At 43.6% G+C, this 15,564-nt stretch overlaps 1 protein-coding gene across 2 annotated transcripts in view; it reads right to left on the bottom strand.

Annotated features, from left to right (window-relative positions):
- Window positions 1-15,564, bottom strand: part of TFEC (transcription factor EC) — a 118,811-nt gene that overhangs the window by 18,135 nt on the left and 85,112 nt on the right. The window contains exons 4-5 of one of the 2 annotated variants that reach the window (XM_060244860.1): window positions 13,895-14,009; window positions 5,988-6,044 (exon numbers count right to left, since the gene is read on the bottom strand). In XM_060244860.1, the coding sequence (XP_060100843.1) occupies window positions 5,988-6,044; window positions 13,895-14,009 (172 nt within the window). The remainder of the gene's footprint in view (window positions 1-5,987; window positions 6,045-13,894; window positions 14,010-15,564) is intronic. The other variant, XM_060244861.1, reaches the window with a different exon arrangement.

The raw sequence follows: 15,564 nt of genomic DNA, 5'->3' as shown, positions 1-15,564 counted from the left end.
GCCTTGCATCAGGACAGACTAGGATTGGACCACTGGGGAAGCTGCTAGTCAGTGGTTATTTCTAAGCAACCAAACTTGGTTCTGTCAGTAAAGGGAGAGGCCTCAGTTGAATATAATGCCACAGAGTCCACCTTCCAAAGCAGTTATTTTCTCCAGGGGGAGAGAGATCTGTTGTCTGGAGTTCAGTTGTGATACCAGGAGATTTTCAGGCTCCACCTGGAGGTTGGCTACACTAGGCCTGGCTGCTTGCTACTGTCCAGCCCCCCCCCCTCCCAGAACAGCCAGTGAGGCACAGGAGTTAGGTCTTCACAGCAGGGTCTACCAGATTCTTGCTATGAAGCTGAGTGATTTTAGACCAGTCACAGACTTTCAGCCTAACCTATCTCACAAGGTTGTTGTGTGGATCAACAGAGAAGAGGAAAATGATGTACGCTGCTTTGGTCCCCACTGTGGAGAAAGACTGATATTTTCCTAGGTAGAGGCTACAGGGAGGGGGAAAGCGATGGAAAACTGAAGGCAGAGGAGCAAATAAAGGCAGGTTGATGGTTGGCTGGGAAGGAGATAAGGTCGCCAACTCCAGATTGGAAATTCCTAGAGATTTGAGAGGTGGGGCTTGAGGAGGGGTGGGATCTCAGGTCCAATATCATGAGCCCTGAGGAGGGGGAGCAGGAAGGGCTAACAGACCAGGAAGAACCAACAGCTGGCCCATCAATCACTCTCCCCACATTCCAGGCACACACGCTGGCTGTTGACAATCAGTCTCCTCCAAGCTCTCCCCCTCCCATCTCAAGAATGTTTAGCCATCTTCAACAAACACTGACAGAACACAGGCACACTGCACACCAATGCTTCCGATTTCTTAGGCCTGATTATTAGGAGAACTACAGCCACCCAGGGGGCAGGATGATTGAAGCACCCATATAACTCATGCCTGGGACTTGGCAACCTCGTGGAAGCAACAAGTCGATTCCCTGGCTTGCATCCACACTCCTTCCTGATTCCAATTCCTGACCAGTTTGAAGTCCTTGGCACCCTGACCCTTTGGCTTTGGACACTGACTTCTGCTTCTGGTTTGCAATTTTGCTGGGGTGACTCGGCTCCTGACTGACTCCCTGAACTTTGGCTTTAGACTCCCTCCTGCCTGCGCCCTGAGAATGTGACATCCAATGCCATAGACTCCACCCTCCAAACCAGCCATTTCTTTGAGTGGAACAATTGTTGCCAATCTCCAGGAGAGGGCTGGAGATCACTGAGAATTACAACTGGTCTCCAGATGGCAAAGATCAGCTCCCCTGGAGAAAATGGCTGCTTTGCAAGGTGGACTCTATGTCATTGTACCCTGCTGAGGTTGTTTCCCTCCTGTTTTTGCCCCCCCCCATGTAGAAATACTGTACTTTTCCTAGGTAGAGGCTGAAGGGAGGGGGAGATGAAAACCTGAAGTCATATCAATTCCCCTACAAAAAATCCAGCATCTGTTTCAGCTTGAGGGGCAGGTAAGAAAACAACAAGGGTGGGGGTTGAGTGAATGTCAAGGGTTGGGGGTGAGTGGGGAGACAGCAAGGGTGGGGAGGTGAGTGAAGACCAAAGGTGTGCGGATTTGTGGGAAGACAACAAGGGTGGAGGTGAGTGGATGTCACGGATGAGGGGAGTAGTAGAGTGCCAAGGATACAGGGGTAGTTGAGAGGAATAAGTGGTAGTGGGGTGGTAGTTGGTGGGGGGAGGACACCAAGGGTGGGGGAGTGATGCCTTCACTTGGGTGGGTGGGAAGATAGCAAGGGTGGGGGGCACTCATCCAGAGCCTCCTTCTATATTTTTCTTCAAAATGGGCCTTATTCCTAGTTATGAATAATTTGAAGGTATGAAACTAAAATCTTTGCTATCTAGAACATTTCTAGGCCATTTGTCTGGTAAAAGCCACAAAATAGCTTTCATCAAAATCAAAAACAGGCGAAACACTAAATGAACCAGCAATAGAAACATCAAAATGCCACAGATCAGGTAATATCAAAATATTAGTAAAATTTCCATAATAAGCAAACAAATCAATCTATAAAAAGCCCTGAACACTAGAAAACCTTGATTTGGCATCTAAATAAGATTAAATCACAAATCTGCCACATTTTAGTAACACAATAAGAACATAAGAAGTCATGTTGGATCAGGCCAGTGGCCCATCCAATCCATGTCACACAATGGTCAAAACCCAGGTGTCACCAGGAGGTCCAGCAGCAGGACTAGAACTCCAGAAACCCTCCCACTGTTGCCCCCCACCACCGAAACACCAAGAATACAGAGCATTATTGTCCCAGACATAGTGTTCCATTAAAAAGGCTTTCTCCAGTCATCACATGATTCATCTAACAGAGAAGAACAATCCAGCACAGGAATTTTATTGCAGTTCTCAAATATCAGGTAGATCTGTACAGAAGAAATTGTCATGGCATATGTCTTTTCATATCAGGAAAATTATTCTAGGAAGCAGGAAAGAGGTAATGAGTGCATTATCTATCCATTATCATCTGAACTGATACATTTAAATTTTCAGCTTGCAAACATCAATACTTATTGTAAGCTTCTATTTATTATTTTTAAATTACTGTACAAAACAGCTTGAAATGAATTGTACCCAATTGCCTAACAGCAAGTTTCTTTGATGTGCATACACAAGTGCCTTCAAGTAACAACAAACAACTAAAAGCAACCCCAGCAAGGCAAGTGAGAAGCATTGCCATCTTCTACAGAGCTTTTCTTGATGGTCTCCCATCTGACCCTGCTTGGCTTTTGAGATCTGATGAGATCAGGCTGTACAATGCTGCCTTTCCTCCTTTTCTTTGATTTAGAAAACAATAATTGCAAGATGGTGCTTTATATTCACTTTGAAAATTGTTCACATTTTAAATTTACCTGTACATTATGTGAAGAACTTACAATGGCTTCTAAGGACAAAATTTGAGTCCAGTGGCACCTTTAAGACCAACAAAGTTTTATTCAAGATATAAGCTTTCATGTGCATGCACACTTCTTCACACACATAGAAATGGAAGTTACCAGTCTATATACAAAGGTAGATGGTGAACAATAAATTAGCATAATCATTATAACAGATGCAAGGACCAAACTGGAATAACAAGCTTTGTTTATATGGTCACTATTTGTTTGGGTTTAATTCCAAAGAAATAAATACTGAAATAAATAAATATTAAAATTGGTGATAGATGGACAAATCTATCCTTCTTAACTGTGGAAGGCTCAGGATAATTACCTAGAGAGCTTTCAGCTGAAAGCACACATATCGGAGCCTCCTGGAGGCTGCCGCATCGCGGCGTGGCTAAAGGGGAAATTTTGCCCCCCCCTGGAGGAAGAGCGGACTCTTCGGCGCGCTTTTGAGCGCATCTTGAGGGGGCGGGGCTTCAGCGCTATTGTTGAAGCCCCGTTTGACGCCGCGGCAGTCCTCTCGGCGTTTTGATTATTCACCTGGGAGGGAATGATCTCGGGCTGATTAAGAGCAAGGTGTTGATCTTGCAGGCCCGAGATGATTTCAGGTACATAAGGAACAGATGGCCTGGTACCATTATAGTTTGGTCGGCCATGATTCCGCGCTTGGTGTGGCGCAGTGCCTGGAATCCAGCTGGGTTAGAAAGGGCTCGTTATAGAGCAAATAAGGAGATTCGCAAGGTTTTGGAGGGTGGTTTGGGTCACTATTTGCCCCATCTGGATATTTCTAAAGAATGTCCCGACCTCTACAGAGGGGATGGTGTGCATCTCTCGGAAAAGGGTAATATGCTTTTCCTGAGAGATTTACGGCAAGGGCTTGTGTTGACTTTGGGCCTTTCTGTGGGTGCTAAGCCCTAAGTAGAGACTTGGCCTTAGTTGTGGCAGGTTTTACGGGGTTTATGACACCATGCGGCCTGGGGAGGACCGGTTAGCCTCCCCCTTTTGGGGAGTTAGGGGTCTGACAGGATCAACCTTGGGTGTGGCCCGAGGTATGTGAATGCAGACTGTCCTGGAGACTCGATTGGATGGGTGCCTTTCGCTGAGACTCGCGTCTGGTGTTTGGGCCCTCCGGTGCGAGCCTCCCTGCTGGGCCTGCCTAACGTGAGCTGTATCTCACAGCTCCGGCTGGGGGGGCCAGGTCTCTCACTCACTGAAAAAGGCAGGGGAGCAGTCTGAGGAGACCCCTGGCCCTGACCTGGCCGCAGTTCGGTTGCCCTTGCCGTTGCTGGTTAATTTAATAAAGTGGCCCAGTGTTTCACCAAACTAATTGTGTCCGTCTCTTTATTCCAACTTGGGGGGCAAACAGTTATATGCAAGGGGAGAAAAAGAGAACTTGAAGAGAATACTGCTAAAATTTTCAAACAATAAAGATTTCTGTAAATACATGAGAAACAGCCTATCAGCCAAGGAGGTGGTTGGATAGTCAGATGATAAAGAAGGGAAAATATTTTTTAAAAGGATAGGGAGACTGGGAAAAACTGAACAAATTATTTGCACCAGTCATACTGTTTAAGTCAGCTAACTAGGCAGGTTCTGAGAAAAAATCTGAAGAACTAAGAAAAGCAGATGACACATTCTAAAGCTAATTTGCCAACTAAAAATGAGTAATTCTAATTCTTAAAGAACTCAAATGTAAAACTGCTGGTTTGCCTCAGAAGCACTCTTTACAGATTTTGACTCATAAATGTCTTTTGACAAAGTCTGCAGTGATCTGTACTAGAACTGGTTCTACTTAATTTATTCATAAATGGCCAGGAGTAGGGATGGACACAAACCGAGAAATGGACCATGGTTTGAGCACGGGTTGGTTCATTTCAAACTGGTTTTGTTTGGTCATGTCAATCTGGAAGCAAAAAAAATGAACCGCATTTTTTCCCATGGTGATTTGTTTGGGTAATTTTTCCTATTCATTCTCCAGACAGCCAGGTGCATATTCAATCACTGTATGAAACAGCTGAGGATGAACTTGTGGAGAGCCTTAGAAACAACCAAAGCAATTGTCTGTAGCTTGATTGGCAGCTCTGGACGCCAATCAAGTAGCTCCCATTCTGCTCTATGGGAACAGATTATATACCAGTATAATACCACACCTGACTCAGCTGCTTTCACTTTGCAGCATGTAGAGAGAAGGGTTAGTTCAGTTGTTTCCTGCATGGCTAATTTAGGGGAGGGTCTGAGGGACTCCTTTTTCCTCACATAGTAGGGCAATTTTTAAAACATGTCTCCCAGCTAGGAAGGTGTTCTGAAGGGACTGAATATGAAGCTAAAGCTAAGCTTTCCTGGGAGTACCTGCTTTGAGTGGCTGTAACTCAAGACATCCCAAATCCAAACTTTGCCACATTTGGGGGGCTGGTGGAGACGAGTCTGCTAAAGACTTCCTATGAGTTTTGCATCTCTAACTTGTGAGGCGGGCGTTCTACCACCTCCTGAACCAAATGAACCATAAACCAATTCAGAAAATGAAACCAAATGAACCACTGTTTGGGGCAATCAAACGAACCATGAACCAACACGAACCACCATTTCCCCAGTTCATGCCCATCCCAAGCCAGGAGTTAGCCATGTTTATAGATGATCGCAAATTTTTCAAGATGGCAAAAATCCAAGCTCTGTAGTAAAGCTCTGAAAAAAATCTCTTGAAAGTGGATGAATGGCAACAATAAAATGCATATGCATTGATGGTGTCTGAACTGGTGGTGTTTACCAAGATGGTGGTGTTTACCAAGACAGATTGTATAAACACATAATGACTTGTACAAATAGCTTCTCAAATATGTAAACAAAAAAAGGCAAGAAAATGCTATGGAAATGAAAACAAAATGGTAGGTGTTACTTATGGAAATAGGGAGGAGGCTGGTTTCTGTGCACATGGGTACATCTCACATGCTTTCTCTAGAAAAATAAATAGTCCAACTTTTTTAATATTTGCAAGCAACTTATTCTTGTAGAATCTCTTCACAGTTGGTAATAACAGAAGTATAAAACATACTCACTGAGATTATGGTTATCCTTTTTTTGCCTCTCCTTGGCCATGGCTCGTGTATCTGTTTCTAACAGAAATGAAACACTATTTAAACATTCTTTGGTCAAAGTTCCAAATATTTTTGCATTCTCACCACAAACCTGTTTCATTCCATGGAAGTTTTCAGAAAAGGCTTTATTTCTGGGTCATCCCAAACTGATAAATGATTACTTTTGCTATGCCTTTGCAGTTTCCTTATCATTGCTCTGTATAGCTCCCTTTAGCTGTGGATTTCTTGTTGTTGTTTGGTAATTGTGGTCATGGCTGAGGGGACGTTTTGCCTCCCTTCGGAGGGAGAGCGGCTTCTTTGGCGCCTTTCTAGGCGCGTTCTGAGTGGGCGGGGCTTCAGCGCTGTTGCTGAAGCCCCGCTCGTCGCTGGGTCATTCTTCCCGGTTAGCCTCCCCCTTTTGGGGAGTTAGGGGTCTGTCAGGATCTACCTTTGGTGTGGCCCGAGGTATGTGAATGCAGACTGTCCTGGAGACTCGATTGGATGGGTGCCTTTCGCTGAGACTCGCGTCTGGTGTTTGGGCCCTCCGGTGCGAGCCTCCCTGCTGGGTCTGCCTAGCGGGAGCTGTGGGTCACAGCTCCGGCTGGGGGGCCGGGTCTCTCGCCCGCTGAAAAGGCAGGGGAGCGGTCTGAGGAGACCCCTGGCCCTGACCTGGCCGCAGTTCAGTTGCCCTTGCCATTGCTGTTAATTTTAATAAAAGTGGCCCATAGTTTCACCAATCCATTTGTGTCCGTCTCTTTATTCCGACTTGGGGGGCAATGAAGTCTTCGTAAGCCCGCTGCTTTACAGCGTGGCTGAGGGGACGTTTTGCCTCCCTTCGGAGGGAGAGCGGCTTCTTTGGCGCCTTTCTAGGCGCGTTCTGAGTGGGCGGGGCTTCAGCGCTGTTGCTGAAGCCCCGCTCGTCGCTGGGTCATTCTTCCCGGCGTTGTCGGCCCACCCACCCGCCCTGTCTGTTATGCAGGCTTTTTGCTGGTCGCTTCCGTTTGGAGGGGCCGGGTAGGAATTTTTTCACGCCCCTGTTTTTTGGCTTGTGGCTGGAGGGTGTTTTTTGCCTACCCTGCATAGCATGTCAGTGGATTGAGGAATTGGCTTTGGGTTGGTGCTCTGGTAGAGTTTGGTCACTTTTAAGGCAGGTTCTACGGGGTTTATGGCACCAGGCGGCCTGGGGAGGACCGGTTAGCCTCCCCCTTTTGGGGAGTTAGGGGTCTGTCAGGATCTACCTTTGGTGTGGCCCGAGGTATGTGAATGCAGACTGTCCTGGAGACTCGATTGGATGGGTGCCTTTCGCTGAGACTCGCGTCTGGTGTTTGGGCCCTCCGGTGCGAGCCTCCCTGCTGGGTCTGCCTAGCGGGAGCTGTGGGTCACAGCTCCGGCTGGGGGGCCGGGTCTCTCGCCCGCTGAAAAGGCAGGGGAGCGGTCTGAGGAGACCCCTGGCCCTGACCTGGCCGCAGTTCGGTTGCCCTTGCCATTGCTGTTAATTTTAATAAAAGTGGCCCATAGTTTCACCAATCCATTTGTGTCCGTCTCTTTATTCCGACTTGGGGGGCAAACACTATTTAAACATTCTTTGGTCAAAGTTCCAAATATTTTTGCATTCTCACCACAAACCTGTTTCATTCCATGGAAGTTTTCAGAAAAGGCTTTATTTCTGGGTCATCCCAAACTGATAAATGATTACTTTTGCTATGCCTTTGCAGTTTCCTTATCATTGCTCTGTATAGCTCCCTTTAGCTGTGGATTTCTTGTTGTTGTTTGGTAATTGTGGTCATACATTTTTAAATTTCAAAAACTAAAAAAGAAGTATTCAGCATTTAATTTTTTTTCTAATTTGCTGTACTTTACACTGGAAAGGAAAATTTCTTAAATTAACTTAAAATGAACTTGAGTTCCATGTCCCATCATGCAAAAGATAATCAGATTTCTAAAATACTTGCATGAGAGGGGATAAGCCTTCCTTGTTCCCTTGCAATTATACTGATAAGCTATACATGGTTGTTAGAATTCTTTGGATTAATTAAATGTAACTTTTTAACATTAATCCATTAATACGGATTTTTCTTGAATAGCTGTATTGTGACCTATTTGTGGCAACCTAGGACAAATTTAATGGATGATAATGTATTTATACTATTGATCAGAAGCCAAAAATATGTATAAATCAGCTACATTTCACAACATAATTAGGCCTTTTAGTAGTGCAATGCTCTGAAAAACTACTGCTCTGGAACTGTGCATCTAGGGATCACTGCTAAGCATATCTCACTGTGGGGGACAAGTCTTTGCAAAGCAGGTCATGAAGTTGTCTCCAACTTCACAAAAACAGAATCTTCACTACAGTGAGTGATGGAAGAGTCCTCTATCTAGACAACTAAGCAGTGATCTCTTTGAACATTATGTTGTTGAAAAGCTAAGACCGATTTCCCACTCACCTTACACTGCTCTCATATTCTTCTTCCCAGCGGGGCTTCCTTCCGATTTCACACTATCTGCCCTGGGGCTGTAGCTAACGTTGGTGATTTCATGCAGCAAACAAAAACCACTAAAAACCAGTTTCTGTTTGCTGTGTGAAAATGCCGATGCTAGCTGTAGCCCTGGGGCAGATAGTGTGAATTCAGAAGGAAGCCCCACTGAGAAGAGAAATGTGAGAGTGGCGTAAGGTGAATGGGAAATCAGTCTAATTTTTTAAGGAAAAATAGTTGAGTAATTATCTATTTTGGCTTCTGACTAAGGGTATAAATAAACTTATTGCTAAAATTAAGTTGTATTTAAAAGGATCCATCGTGTGATCTGATAGCACCTCACGTAATACCATCTATCAACATGAGTCAGTCTTGTTCCAAATAGAGGGTACAGTTAATCTGAATTATAACCTTCTAAGGCCATTATTTCAATTTTTAGTAACATGTAACTGCTTAAGATTGTTCAGTTAGTATGTTCTAACCCTCTTGGAGGAAGGGCAAAATATAAACACAACAAAATTAACAGAAAACCAGACGTGTCTCTATGCCTATTTTCAACTCTGAAATGGCAACTCAAAAAAATAACAGTTTAAGACAGGGGTGTCAAACTCATTAGTCCTGGGAACCAGATCTGACATAAATGGGACTTTGTCAGGCAGGACCATTTGTGTCATAAAATGTGTTGCAGATAGTGGATATAATAAACTTTATAAAGGACACAAATGTAATTAAAGGTTTTTTTTAACTTAAAATACAAACATGCTTAAAACAGCAACACTCTTGTGATATAATTTATTTCACTATCTTTGATATCTGACACATCTCAGGTTAGAGTACTCACTAAGGCACCCATTCTCAGATCCATTCAGCAGAAACAAGCTTGCTCAAAACATCAACTGTTTATTTGCAAGGGGACGGCTCCCACCAACAACAACTGCAACTAACATACAGAACTAGAAACTGAAACAAGAGCACCACCCAATAGGACCAAACTAAATCGCACAGATATTGGGGTGGGGTGGGGAGTAGGCTGTTCCATTACATATATACCATAAATATACCACGCTCCAGGGCAGGGGTGGCCAAACTGCAGCTTGGGAGCCGCATGCAGCTCTTTCACACATATTTTGTGGCTCCTGAAGGTCAAGGAGGAACTTAATACTGGCTTACTCTCAAGTAAGTGTGCTTAGCATCAGCCTCTGAGTGCTGACCCACAGGTGACTGTTTCTGCCATGTGTAAAACAGGGAGGGGGGGAGGCAGGCTTGCAAGCTCTTCTCTACCACAGAGGTCACCTGGAGACCTAGAGCAGAGAAAGAAAGCACAACAGCTGAGGGAGCCGCTGGAAGGAGGGATGGAATTAAAGAGGGTGGTGCAGGGTTCTCCCCTTAGTTTCATAGCTGTTGTAGGAGCTATATTTACTAATCTTGGTGTCAAAGCAAAGAAAGATACATAATGATGCAAATGGTGGTCAGTGATTTATATGATACATGTGTTTTTCCTTTTCCCACTGTTGCCAAAAATAATTTCCTATGCTGGTCTTATGGGGACTGTTATTCCTACCTTTCTTTTTTTTAAAAAGTCTCCTTCTAGCATAATCATGTTGTAAAGTGCATACATGTGTATTTTTATCTTTCTGTGCATATAAACTATTAAGAGTGTATAAGAGTATAAAGACTTGTGTAATATTTGATCATGTCTTGCGGCTCTCAAACATCTGATGTTTATTCTATGTGGTTCTTACATTAAGCAAGTTTGGTCACCCCTGCTCCAGAGTCTCTGGGTTTTTTACATGGTGGTTTGAGAGGGGGAAGGCTTTAAGGCTCATGGAAGATAATGGGAGCCAAGAATGTATGGGCTCCATTGAAATACATTGCAGCACAAAAAAAGTTGCAAAGAAAATGCAAAATGGATTTTTCATTAAGGTCTCTTAGCCCAGATAGACTAGTCTGGGATTGGAAAACCCATTCCACATTTTCTTTGCAACTTGTGTGTGTGTGTGCTGCAATGTTTTTCAATGAAGCCAAGAGGAGAAGCTGGCAAAGATGAGCTGGGAAGTGAGCTTGAGCTCAAAAGGGTAAGGACAGGCAGGGGAGGGAAAGAAGATAGCCATGGGCCAGATAAAAGCTTTGGGGAAGTCCGTTCTGGCTCACAGGATGTAGGTTTGACACTCATTGTTTAAGACCAGGGGTTTTTTTAGCAGGAATGCATAGGAACGCAGTTCCGGCTGGTTTGATGTCAGCGGGTGTGGCCTAATATGCAAATGAATTTCTGCTGGGCTTTCTCTACAAAAAAGTGCCCTGGTTTAAGACATTAGAAACATGTCCTGGTTTATGCTTTAGTGGACTTCCAGGCAAAAAAGGTGTGTCACTGGAGAACGTCTGATTCAAGTGTACGCTCCAAATTGATCCTTAGCTTCCTTTTATTCTGATGTTCATATGTAGGGTTTTTATTTATTTATTTATTCGACTTGTATCCTGCCCTCCCCACCGAAGCAGGCTCAGGACGGGTCACATTAAGGGGTCATAAGACCAATATTAATAGACAAAAGAGAAAAATACGAGTACATCATAAATAAAAACATATAAAACAATTATGTAAAACAATGGCAGGTGCTATCTGATCTCACATTAAAATATATTGATGTATTCATGATGGCGGATACTACCAACTCCATCAATGTTAAAATGTTATTATTTAAGTATTTCTGCTGGATGTCCTATAAGAAAAAGATCCCCAGTCACAATATGATGTTCGAGGTGGGCCAAATGGATTAATTTCTGCTTTCCTGTTGTTGTCAATTTTAATTCGAAAATGCCTAGTGGAAGAGCACCATTTTACAGGTCCTGTGGAACTGTGGAAGCTCTTGCAGGGCCCTAACCTCCTCCAGCAGCTCATTCCACCAGGCAGGAGCTGCAACAGAAAAGGTCCTGGCTCTGGCCATCTTGAACCTGGCCTCTGATGCTGGGGATCCAGAGTAGATTTTGCGACCCCGACCAAAGTGCTCTCTGGGGTACATGCGGGGAAAGGAAGTCCCTAAGGTATGCAGGCCTTTGGCCATATAGTGCTTTAAAGGTAATAACCAGCACCTTGAAGCGAATTTGGTAAGCAATAGGTAACTAGTGCAGTGCTTTCAACACAGGTTGAATGTGTTCCTGTGAAGGAAGCCCCACTAACAACCTGGTTGCAGCATTCTGCACTAGTGGAAGCCTTCAGATTTGGGGCAAGGGCAGCCCCGTGTAGAGGGCATTACAGTAATCCAACCTTGAGGTGATTGTAGCATGGATCACTGTTGCCAAGTTGTCACGTTCGGGAAAGGGAAGCAACTGCTTTATCAGCTGAAGATGATAGAAGGCTGATTTGGCAGTGGCTGCTACCTGGGCCTCCATTGTTAAAGAGGGATCCAGGAGCGCTCCCAAGCTTTTAACCTTAGGCACAACTTTAGGTGAGTTGTGCTTCATCAAAGGTTGGTAGAAAGACCTCTGGTCCTGGACCGCAGCGACTAAGATACAGGACCTCTGCCTTCATTGGATTCAATTTCAGTTGACTCATCCTGAGTCACCCTGCCATGGCTTGTAAGGCCATGGACAGATCTTCCAGGAAGGAGTTGGATTGGCTGCCCATCATCAGATAGAGCTGGGTGCCATCTGCATATTGATGACAGCCCAGCCCAAACCTCTGAGCAATCTGGACAAGGGGGATCATATAGATGTTAAATAACATCGGAGAGAGAACTGCCCCCTGTGGCACACCACACATAAGTGGGTGCTATTGGGACAGTTCCTCCCCAATCTCCACCCTCTGTCCCCAACCCTGGAGAAAGGAGGAGAGCCATTGTAAGGCCAACCCCTGAATCCCAGCATCGGCAAGGTGGCAGATCAGCAACTGATGATTGACCATGTTGAATCCAGTAACATCAGTACTGCTGAGCCGCCTCTATCCAGATGCCTCTGGAGGTAATCTGTGAGGGTGACCAAGACTGTCTCCATCCCATTTGAAAGTATAAATACAGAGTATGGCTTCTATTATGCTTTAGAGAATGTAAACTGATGCAGATTAATTTAGTGCTTTCTACAAGAGTAGGACTCTTTTTTGTGATTCTACAACACCTATTCAGCAGTTTTTGCTGTTCATTTCTTTGCATAGAAACCATCCTTGACTGATGGTGGAGATTGCAATGAAGAACAAAGAAGGAGTCAGTCTATAGCTAGATCCCCCTAAAATGAATGCAGGTAACGTAACCCTACTGCCTGACATTTTATTATAAGTGAGAAATCCTTAGTTATCAGAAAATCCCTTTATCCTATTAAGCACTGTTTAAACAGTCTTTGAGTCACAGTTGGTATCCTCTTCAACATAAGGACACCTATTTTGGCCTGCAAAATATTTTAATAATAACTTTTGTATAACATAGCTATGTCACATAATGGCCAAATAAAAGCACTTCCCTACCATGTCAAGGGCAACTAATGGCAAGCAAGGTACAAGTTCATATTCTAATACCCATGTTAGAACCCTCCTGTGTAAACTCACATGAATTGCTGCTGCCTATTTATTTATTGAAAATAATTATATCCCACCCATTGGTCAGAAGCTGCTTCCCAGTGCAGCAAACACAATAATTAAAAACAGCTAAAACATCTGTAATAATCATACTTAAAACTCACTACCCAATAACAGGACAAAGGAGGTGGAAACCCCAGAAATTATGGATTGGATTCTGTGGTAAATCTCCATTGACTTTCTTCTCTCCTCTCTCTAGCTGCACCCCAAAATGTTGCTCCTGGACAACAGGGACCCCTAAAAAGAACATGAGGAGAAACCAAGCAGGGGCATGTCCTTAGTGGAAAAGGGGAGCTGAAAAAATCATTCCACTTGTTGAAGCTTTCCTTAGGATCTAACCTGTTGAAATCAATCATAAGCAATACAAAACATATTAAAAAACCATCCATCACATTCACTAAAACTACCATCAGCAAAAATAAAATTAAAGCTGCAGAGGAAAAAATAGAGTTGAAGAAAACAAAACTACAGGGTTTTTACTGGAGAGATGGAGATGGATAGGACCATTACGTACACAGGAGGAAGGCCATATAGAGCTTTAAGAATCCAAATGAACACATCAAATTGTGGCTGTATGATACATCCGTTTTGCAAAAACTGCAGCTATTTAAGATTATACAGATGAAACAGGCAGATGTTGTAAAGTGTGGCAAATATGTTTTGACATGCATTCAATGCATTTTAAAGTCACTGTTTTCTGCATCAAACTTAGGTATTTAAATGGCTTCCAGCTCTCTTAAAACATAGGTCGACATTTGCTCTAAATAGATCACAAGCATTTCCATTGTAATGTTCTTGAAAAGCAAGTACAATAGTTCTCAAAAGGATTACACTATGCCAACATCTATTACCTGTGATTTCCCTTTTCACAGGCAAATTAGATGGACAGGAAGTATTGGTGAGACCCATATTTGCAGTTGGCATTCCTTGGTCACTGTTGTATATATCCAGAACACTATCTGAAAACTGCAAGAACAGGAAAACATAGAGATGAGGAGAAAGAGAGTGACAAAAATTAGAGCATGAAAAAAAAATCAAAATTAATTCATGATTGGTAGGGTGAAAAGCATATGCAGGCACTTAAGAGCAAAATTCCTGTTCAGATGCGTATTCATGACTTAATCGCAGCGGGAGCAGCAAATGTGCATCTAAAGGCAGACTTTGACCTTATCTTGTATAAAATAAAATTAAATGTTAAGGGTCAACGATTGCCATTGTTCTGTATGCAGAAACTCAAATGAGGCTGATGTGAATTTTATATGCAGAATGATGCCTGGTTATGGCCTCTGATGTCTGGTTTTGAATTAATGCCAAAGCATATTTTTCCAATAACAGGATTACTGCAACTACACTTCAACTGTGAGTGAAGTTGAAAGTGAAAATAACCTTGCTAGTCTTACCTGAGACCCAAGTGAATTCTCAACTGCCTCTCTGAACTCAGAATTCATTTCTGCAGTTGTTTATGCTTCATACCACATTTTTTTTTTAAAAAAGAGGAGAAGCTGTGGTTCCAAATATTTTATGAGACTGGACAAAGCATCACATCATAGAAACTATGCTATGGGCAATTGCATAACAAAGGTACCAAGAGAGTGCTCATAGATATGTATAGATGCTACAACAAATAGGGTTAGATCCAGTGGAAATTTTGGCTGATGGAAGGGCAGGGATTTTCACCATTTCCCCCTTGGGCTACAAACCTCCACCCTCTCTCTCATGCTGTTCCTGGGGGTTTTCTGTCCCCTAGAAGCAGTATTTCGGAATGTAGGAGGAGGGGTGAGGTTAGGAAGTCCTGCTTTGCTGACAGAAATCCCTTCCATCACTGAAGATTTTTTTATCTGTGGGCTCCAACCCACAGTATTGGATTGTACTGCATCATATGAAATCTTTAAAAACTTATAGGGTTGAGATTATTCAAGATCAACATGTCCTTTCCTGATAAAACTGGCATCATATAAAGCTTGGTTCACATAGAAAGGAGGACTGGAAATCATAATAGTCTGTTATTTGCATGCTACAAGTGTCATTCTGTTTCTCAGTGTGGTTGCATCTACCTATGAAATAGAGCAAAATGCTTCAGGTCCAGGATGCTGAGCTTCTTAGTGGAGTGATAAGATTGGTTCCCAGATACCCGGGCCTCAAAACATTCACAAACCACATGAGAACTAGTATGGTGTAGTGGTTAGTGTCAAACTTGGAAGAAGGAGGCTTGGGTTTGAATCCACACTCTGACATGGAACCTTGTTGAGTGACATTGGACCAGTCACTGTTTTTCATCACAGGGTTGTTGTGAGGATAAAATGGAGAAGAGGGAACTGATGCTGTAAGCTACTTTGGTCCCATTGGGAAGTCCCATTGAGAGGGCAGTGGCAGCACAGCTACAGAGGTTTTTGAATGACACTTCTGCATTAGACCCATTTCAGTCCGGCTTTCACCCGGGACATGGGGCGGAAATGGTACTGGTGGCCCTCTTGGATGATCTCCTAAGATATCTGGATCAAGGCAGATCGGCAGTGTTGCT

The sequence above is a fragment of the Heteronotia binoei genome, chromosome 8, assembly GCF_032191835.1.
Source record: "Heteronotia binoei isolate CCM8104 ecotype False Entrance Well chromosome 8, APGP_CSIRO_Hbin_v1, whole genome shotgun sequence".
Classification (NCBI taxonomy): Eukaryota; Metazoa; Chordata; class Lepidosauria; order Squamata; family Gekkonidae; genus Heteronotia; species Heteronotia binoei.
The sequence above is the reverse complement of the archived record's forward strand: the minus strand, read 5'-3'. Positions and strand labels throughout refer to the sequence as shown.